Below are 8477 nucleotides of genomic sequence, written 5' to 3'. Positions count from 1 at the left end.
GAGCCCCGGGGCCGAGTGCTGTCCCCAGCTAAGCAAACGCACAATCTGGGCGTGGCTGTCCCCACGGTGGCGATTTACTATCCACCTGTCCGTGCTTTGAGTCCTGCGGCCGACAGGACTCTTAATTAAAACATTATTTCTTCCCAGGCTCGGGTGTCTCCACCTGTGGTGCCTGGAGAGTGAACACGGCCCTCGAGGACACGTGCAGCCCCTGCACCCCCTCCCCAAAGACCCTCCCCGGGGCTGCACAACATGAGGTGATGTGGCTCCAGGTCAGAGGTGCAACGGAGGTCCGGCACACTGCCCTGAGGCTCTCCACCCGGAATTCCCACAACACACTCCCTGCCATGCCCTGAGATGACCTCCCATGCCTCGGCTCAGTTCCCCACCTCCAGATCCTCATCCTTTTGGCCAGAGTTCTTCAGACCCCCGTCCCCTGCCGCCCCAAGACCCTGTGCAGACAACCAGGCATCTGGATTTAAGGCGAAAGGGGAAACCACGCAGGTGTCTCCTGGAGAGGTATCTGGGGGTGGAGATGGGGCGCAGTTGGAGGCCTGAGCAGGAGCTGGGATGTCCCCATCTCCCTGCTTAGTCATTGGAGAGTTCGGGTAGGACTGGCTGCACCCCCAGCCAGGGCTGTTCACTGCACAAAGGGCCTGTGGGGGCCCCAAAGAGGGCTAAGTGCTCTCTGGCTGGGAAGGAGAGAATCAGGGAAGCCTTCCTGGCGGAGACTGCAATCCCACGTGTATTGGAGCTGCAGAGAAGAGGTTGAAAAGTGCTCCAGGCAGGGGGCATGGCTTGGGCAAAGGTGTGGCTGGGAGAATGTCCTGGGCAAGAGGGGAAGTGCCTCCGAGTGCCTCTCCTGTCCCCTCTGTGCTTCTCTTCTTGCGATGCTCTCTGGATGCCCATGGGAGCTTTCCAAGGTGGCACAGTGCTTCCCACTGAAGACAGGGCACCCAGGGCCCCAACAGGGGAGCAACAGCCTCAAAGTCACACAGCAGAGCTGAAAGGCTCAAAGCTCTCTCCTGATAGGCTGGGCAGGAGCAAAAATGTCCTAGGTCCATGTCAGGGATTGGGGCTCCAGCAGGAGTGTCTGAAGCAGTGTGCATCATCTGGTCAGGCCAGGGTTTCACCATCCACCTGGGAGCCCAGACCCTGGAACAACAGGAGGGGAAGGATACACCCGTTTCAATACAGGCCCAGGGAAGGGTGAAACACCAGTTCTCTAGCCAGTTGTCCTTCCCTTTGACCTAACATCCCTGACGTGGACAGTGACACCTGTAGTCATCCCTCCTCCTGTGGATGTCCCTGGTGTCCTTTAAGAGGTACAGGGATGGCCCCTGGTGACTGGTGAATTTGGCTGTTTTCTTTCCTTTTCTCTCTTTCTCTCTCTTTTTTTTTTTTTTCTTTTTTTTTTTTTTTCTTTTTTTTTTGAGACAGAGTCCTGCTCTGTCACCAGCCTGGAGAGCAATGGCCTCATTTCAGCTCACGGCAACCTCCGACTCCTGGATTCAAGCGATTCTCTTGGAACGTGGCTGTTTTCTGCCACCTGATGGCAGTCGCAGGAATTGCAGGCAAAGAGTGCAGTAAAACCAAACCAAAGCTCAATCCTTCACTGTAAGGAGACAGGTAACAGAGCCCAGAGAGGAGAAGCAATTTTCCCAAGGTCACCCAGTAAGTCAGGGGCCATACGGCTCTGGTCCACATGTTAATCCAAAGAGAAGTGAGCCACCGAGGTCATGTCCCTATCCTAGGGACCAGAAGCATAGGAGGTGGGTGATGGTCAATAACATGTCTCTTCTCCTTCCTGGGCCTCAGTTTCCCTATCTATGGTCTCCACAATCTCTAAGGTCCTTTCTCTGTCTCAGCTACTACAGTGACTTACCTGGAGTGAGATCTAGGCTCCCGGGAGGCGGGAGAAGTGTTTTCCAAAAGTGCCCTCTACCCCAGCCTATTCCTTCAGCCAGTACCCGGGTCCCCTCGGTCATGGCTCTGCCTCTTCCAACCCAGACTACCTGAAAGAGGGAGACAGAAAGACACAGATTGCAGGAAAAACACAGCCTTTGCCTTGGCATTCGAGGCTTCCCTGTTCTGCCCAGTGTCTGGCTGGCGCTTCTTCCTGCCCCTGCCAGGGCTCACCTCCAACCTGGAGATTCCCTCCCCTGCATCCAGGCACCACTAGAGCTCCAGAAAAATATTCTGAGCAGCCCACTCCTTGCCTCCAGAGACAAATACATCCCACTAATATTTATTGAGCACCTACTATGTGCCAGGCACTGAACTGGGAATCCAGCAGTGAACAAGATGGATGGCAGTGCCTTCATAGAGTTTACAGTCTACTTGTTTTTTTACAGGTGAAAAAAAACAAGTAAAAGTGGAGAAGTCGGACGCTGACAAGTGATGGGAAAAGATATGAAGCAGGGACGGAGTGAAATACAATTTTATTATTTATTTACTTATTTCGAGACGGAGTTTCACTCTGTTGCCCAGGCTGGAGTATAATGGCACGATCTCAGCTCACTGCAACCTCTGCCTCCCGGATTCAAACGATTCTCCTGCCTCAGCCTCCCCAGTAGCTGGGATTACAGGCATGTGCCACCATGCCTGGCTAATTTTTGTACTTTTAGTAGAGACGGGGTTTCACCAGGTTGGCCAGGCTGGTCTTGAACTCCTGGACTCAAGTGATCTGCTTGCCTCAGCCTCCCAAAGTGCTGGGATTACGGGTGTGAGCCACTGCGTCTCGCTGGAATGCAATTTTAAACAGGATGGTCAGGCAGGGCTGCAGGGAGAGAGGGAGTTGGGGACCTGAGGGAACAGCATTCCAGGCTGAAGGAACAGCCTGTCCAGAGGCTCTGAGGCAGCGAGGAGGCCCATGTGGCTGGTGCAGAGTGAGCAAGGGGGAGAGAGGGAGGAGGAGAAAGCGGGGAGGGAATACGGCAGGTCATCCAGGGTCTTGCAAGCCTCGGGAAGGACTTAGGCTTTGACCCTGAGGGAGGTGGGAGCCATGGAGGGCTGCCGGCAGAGGAGGGACGGGCCCTGACTCAGGGGCTCACAGGCGCCCTCTAGCACCTGCTACAGGGAGGACAGACTTGTAGGGGACAAGGGCAGGGGCTGTGGACCTGGGTGGGGGTGACTGGGCTGGGCCAGGGGTTGAGAAGTGGGCGGATTCTGGTTAGACTTTGAAGGCGAAGCTGATGGAACCAGCTGAAGGATAGATAGAGGGCCTTGGGAGGAAGAGAGGAACAGGCTGATGCCAATGAAATCAGAATAATAACTGTTCCCACTAATGGGGCAGGGGGAAGGTTTAGTGATGAAGGCCGTGGCTTTAAAGCTGGGTTTAAACCCTGGCTCTGCCCCTTCCCAGCTTAATCTTGCTCTGCTTCAGTTTCTCCACCTGTAAACCGCCAATGATAACAGCACCCAGCCAGGCACAGTGGCTCACACCTGTAATCCCCGCACTTTGGGAGGCTGAGGTGGGCAGATCACCTGAGGTCAGGAGTTTTAGACCAGCCTGGCCAACATGATGAAACCCAGTCTCTACTAAAAATACAAAAATTAGCCGGGCATGGTGGCAGGTGCCTGTAATCCTAGCTACTCAGGAGGCTGAGGCAGGAGAATCGCTTGAACCAAGGAGGCAGAGGTTGCAGTGAGCCAAGATTGCACCACTGCACTCCAGCCTGGGTGAGAGAGCAAGACTCCATCTCAAAAAAAAAAAAAAAAAGCCAGGCGCAGTAGCTCACACCTGTAATCCCAGCACTTTGGGAGGCTGAGGAGGGCAGATCACAAGAGATGAGGAGGTCAGGAGATTGAGAGCATCCTGGCTAACACGGTGAAACCCCGGTTCTACTAAAAATACCTAAAAAAAAAAAAAAAAAATTAGCCAGGCATGGTGGCAGGCACCTGTAATCCCAGCTACTAGGGAGGCTGAGGCAGGAGAATCGCTTGAACCTGGGAGGCGGAGGTTGCAGTGAGCTGAGATCGCACCACTGCACTCCGGCCTGGATGAGAGAGCAAGACTCTGTCTCAAAAATAATAATAAGTAAATAAATAAATACTAGCATCCATGCCAGGGGGCAGCCGTAAGGCCACATGAAAAGCCCCTAGCATCTCACAGGCTCTCAAAGCGTGACCATGACTGAGTGCCTGCTGGCTCCCATGACGACCTGTCTCCCTGCAACGCTGCTGCCTCGAGGCAAAAAATGTTGTCACTACTGTATTTCACAGAGTGTAGAAACAGGAGGTGGCAAGAGAGGCTGGGGGAGGGAGAAGAGGGGGCCCTATCTACCCGGAAGTGAGAGAGGCCCTGGCAGGTTTGTCCCGAGCAGCCCACACAGCTTCTCTCACCCTAGGGTACTGTCTGGGCTGACAGGTCCAAAGTGTTTTTCTCATTTCTCAGATGGGGAAGCTGAGGCCTCCCCAGTTGGTGCTGCACCACCCACTAGTAGCCCGTGCTCTGCCTCTATAGGTCTGGGAGTGGTCTGGGGATCTGGGGAGCTCAGAACCCATTCAATGCCCAGAGAGGGTGCGTTAGCTGCCTCAGGACACACAGCCAGGGAACAGCAAAGGTAGATAGGGGCCCCCGTCTGTTGGGGAAGACAAAGCTGGACTCCGCCATCAACCCCAGCTGTGTGTGTGGTCAGGGATGGGGCAAAGGGCAGGGCATTAGGGTGGGGTGGGAGCCCAGAGGAGGTTGAAACTGTCTCTTTTTTTTTTTGTTTTGAGACAGGGTCTCACTCTGTTGCCCAGGCTGGAGTGCAGTGGCGCGATCTCAGCTCACTGCAACCTCCGCCTCCGGGTTCAAGCGATTCTCCTGCTTCAGCCTCCCAAGTAGCTGGGATTACAGGTGCGTACCACCACGCCTGGCTAATTTTTGTATTTTTAGTAGAGACAGGGTTTCGCCACGTTGGCCAGGCTGGTCTTGAACTCTTGACCTCAGGTGATCCACCCGCCTCGGCCTCCTAAAGTGCTGGGATTGCAGGTGTGAGCCACTGCACCCGGCCAAAACTGTCTCCTCTGAAGGCTTCCATACTCTGCCTCCAGCATGGCTCACTGGGATCTCCGCCCTGGTCTCCTGTCTCCAGCCCTCCCCCCACCACAGTCCGTCCTCCCTGCTGCAGCCAGGGGTTACCTGTGAGCACTGAGTTAGATCCCATGCCTCCTCTGCCCACAGCCCTCTATGGCTCCCACCTCCCTCAGGGTCAAGGCCCAAGTCCTCCCTGCAGTCTGCGAAGCCCTGCATGAACTGCCCCGGCCTCTCCCCGCCCTCCCTTCCTCCCTCTCTCCCCTTTGCTCCAGCCATACGGGCCTCCTCGCTGTTCCTCCAACATGCCAGGTGCGGTCCTGCCTCAGGGCCTTTGCACAGGCTGTTCCCACTGCCTGGAACACCCTTTCCTGACTCTCTGTTTAACCACCTCCTCTGCATCATAGCCTGAAATGTCACCTTTCCAGAGAGGCGTCCCCCCGTCACTGACCCCTCTCCACCTTCCCCGCGTCCCCCACAGTGCCGACTGCGAGCTGACATTCTCCTATGCTATTATTTGGCTCTTGTTCCACGGGACTGCAGGCTCTGTGAAGGCAAGATCTGGTCTCTCTGGGTCACTGCTGAATTTCAGTGCCCAGCATGGAGTCTGGCACACAGTAGGCGCACAATAAATGCTGACAGTGTACTGCATGATTACAGTCTAGACGTCTGAGGGTCGTCCAGTCCCCAGACCTCATAAAAGGTACACTGCCGAGAACACCCTCTCCCAGCCCCAAGCTCTGAACCGCCATCCCTCATCATCCTCTCAGCCTCCCCTTCCCCGCTAAGATCTTCCCTCAAGAGGGCCTGGGAAGGGGACCTCTCGCGCCCCCACTGCAGCCCCAGGCTCCCGCAACAGGGTGGCATCTGAGGCTCCTGCCCTCAAAACATCAACACAGGCTTGGTGACTCAAGCCTCTAGAGGGCGGGTGAGTATGACCCCCATAAAATCCAGGGTAATTCATATGGCCCCCGTCCCTCTCCTGTTCAACAGTTCCAAGGTGGTGGTCCCAGGTCACCTTCACCACCTCATGGCCACCCCGATCCGTTTCCCAGAGCTGCCCCAGGCCAGCAGTGAGCTGTTCCTGTGGCCCCAGCGCCCTTCTCTGGAGACCCCTCCTTGGGCCAGAAGACGCCCCGCTTGAGGGCCATCTTGGCCAGGGGACCTCTTTGGGGACCCAGATATCCAAGTGTGAGTGTGGGTAGCGGGCATTAGGGTGGGGCTATGGGAGAGATAAGGGGGTAGGGAGAGACCAGAGAAGGAAGAGAGAGACAGAGCCTCAGGGAGACAGAGAAAAACGGCAGAGACAAATGCACAGAGACACCCAGAAAGACAAAGAGACGGAGATAGACACACATATTGAGACACACAGAGAAAAAAGAGCAGAGACCAAAATGACCGAGACAGAGACACAGAGAGAGACATACACCGCGGGAAGAAAGAGACAGAAATGGACAGAGACGCGCAGAGAAACAGAGACAAAAGAGACACAGAGAGAAAAACAGCAGAGACAGAAATGGAGAGACAGAGAAAGAGAGAAAGGCACAGAGAGGCACACAGAGAGAAGAAAGCAGAGACCAAAATGGGCAGAGACACAGAGAGACAGAGACAAAAGAGACAGACTCACAGAGACACAGAGAGACAGAGACAAGAGACAGAGACACAGAGACACAGAGAGAGACAGAGACAAAACAGACAGACTCACAGAGACACAGACAGAGACAAAAGAGACAGACACAGAGAGAGATGTGCGCACACACACACAGAAATGGACAGGGACACAGAAAGAGACACAGAGAGACAGAGAGAGAAAAACAGCAGAGACAGAGACAAATGGACAAAGAGACAGACAGACAGGGAGAGAGAGACACACATACAGACACAGAGAAAGAGAGAGACAAAAATGGACTGAGAGACAAAAGAGAGACACAGAGACATAAGGAGAAAAACAGCAGAGACAGAAACGGGCAGAGACACAAAGAGACAAAGGGGAAGAGAGACAGAGACACGCACAGAGAGGAAAAAAGCAGAGACCAAAATGGGGAGAGACACAGAGACAAGAGAGGGAGACAGAGATGAGAGAGGGAGACAGAGATGAGGGAGAAACAAGGAAGAATACAGCAGAGACAGAAGTGAGCAGAGACACAGAGAGACAGAGAGAAGAGAGACAGAGACAGAGATGATCACAGGCAACCAAATCATCAGGGAAAGAAAGAAACAGAGGCAGAGATGGAGAGAAACACACAGAGAGGAAAAAAACAGAGACCAAAATGAGCAGAGACACAAAGACAGAGACAAAAGAGAAAGAGATGAGGAGACAAAGATGAGAGACACAGATATAAATGAGACAGAGACAAGAGACAGAAACAAAAGAGGGAGATACAGATAAGAGATGGAGATGAGAGGGAGAGCGACAAAAGAGATGAGAGACACAAAGGTGAAAGAGACAGAGATAACAGAGACAGAGACAAAAGAGAGAGATGAAAGAGACAAAGAGGACAGGCACAGAGACACAAGAGAGAGTCAGAGACAAGAGACAGAAGAGGGAGAGAGATGAGAGAGAGAGACAAAAGAGAAACAAGAGAGAGATGAGAGACGAGAGTGACAAAAATGAGAGTGACAGAGACGAGAGAGAGAGGGAGAAAAACAGCAGAGACAGAAACAGGCAGAGAGACAGACACAGACAGAGAGCCGGGAAGCAAAAGACCGACTCCGGCAAGGTCGGGTCAGGAGAGAGGCCGGGCGGGCAGCGCGAGGTGGGAAAGCAGTGCCGGCCCGGGAGGCCGCCCTGGGCGCCTGCCTCCCCCGGCGCTCTCCGGGGGTCCCTGGCCGCCGCCCCCCCCCAACACCCCGAGCCCCGCGGCCACCTGGGGTCGCTGACGAGCAGCAGCACCGAGCCGTCCTGCAAGCGCGCGTCGCGCACCGTCTGGTGGTCGTCCAGCCGCCGCGCGTTGTAGTAGAAGGCGCGCTTCCAGGAGCTCACGCCCTGACCCACCAGCTGGGCGCGCAGGTCGCTCAGTGTGTCCCGCGGCCGCACGGTCAGCGGCAGCAGCAGCGCCTCGTCCGCCAGGTGCACCTTGATGTGGTAGCGCTTCCAGCGCGACAGCCCCCGCCGCAGCCCTTCCATGGCGCCCGTCCGGCTCCGGCTCCAGCTCTGGCCCCGGGCCTCGCGCGCCCCGCGCACCCGCCCGACCGGCCTGGCCGCCCGCCCCCGCCGCGCCCGCGCTCCGCCCGCCCGGACACGCCCGGCACGCAGTGGGCAGGCCCGGCCGGGCGGGGCGGGGCGGGTGCCACGGTCCCCTCAGGCGGGTCCGCTCCCCATTGCTGGCCCCAGAGTGCGCCCGGGGGTCCGAGGTGGCCACGCACGACAGAGCCATCAGCGAGGTCACCCCAGCCAAGGAGACACGTGGACGTCCAGGGGGTTACATGGTGGAGGCGCCAGGGAGGGAGGCTGGGA

The 8477-nt window shown here is 55.9% G+C and overlaps 1 protein-coding gene across 5 annotated transcripts; it reads right to left on the bottom strand.

Moving 5' to 3' along the window:
* Positions 1-1004: 1004 nt before the first annotated feature.
* TINCR (TINCR ubiquitin domain containing) lies at positions 1005-8216 on the bottom strand. 5 transcript variants are annotated; one of them, XM_073017070.1, is made up of 4 exons: positions 7888-8216; positions 2457-2743; positions 1886-2015; positions 1005-1155 (listed from the first exon to the last, which is right to left on the bottom strand). In XM_073017070.1, exons 1-2 carry the CDS (start codon positions 8145-8147, stop codon positions 2641-2643), a joined length of 363 nt encoding a protein of 120 aa, XP_072873171.1. In that variant the 5' UTR covers positions 8148-8216; the 3' UTR covers positions 1005-1155; positions 1886-2015; positions 2457-2640. The 5 variants fall into 5 exon arrangements, with proteins under 5 accessions (XP_072873171.1, XP_072873174.1, XP_072873172.1 ...); XM_073017073.1 differs by lacking the exon at positions 2457-2743; XM_073017071.1 differs by lacking the exon at positions 2457-2743 and having other exon boundaries at positions 7944-8216.
* Between the last annotated feature and the right edge of the window lie 261 nt (positions 8217-8477).

The sequence above is a fragment of the Chlorocebus sabaeus genome, chromosome 6, assembly GCF_047675955.1.
Source record: "Chlorocebus sabaeus isolate Y175 chromosome 6, mChlSab1.0.hap1, whole genome shotgun sequence".
NCBI classification, from domain to species: Eukaryota; Metazoa; Chordata; class Mammalia; order Primates; family Cercopithecidae; genus Chlorocebus; species Chlorocebus sabaeus.
Note: the sequence above shows the minus strand (reverse complement) of the source record. Positions and strands in the feature narration are given on the sequence as shown.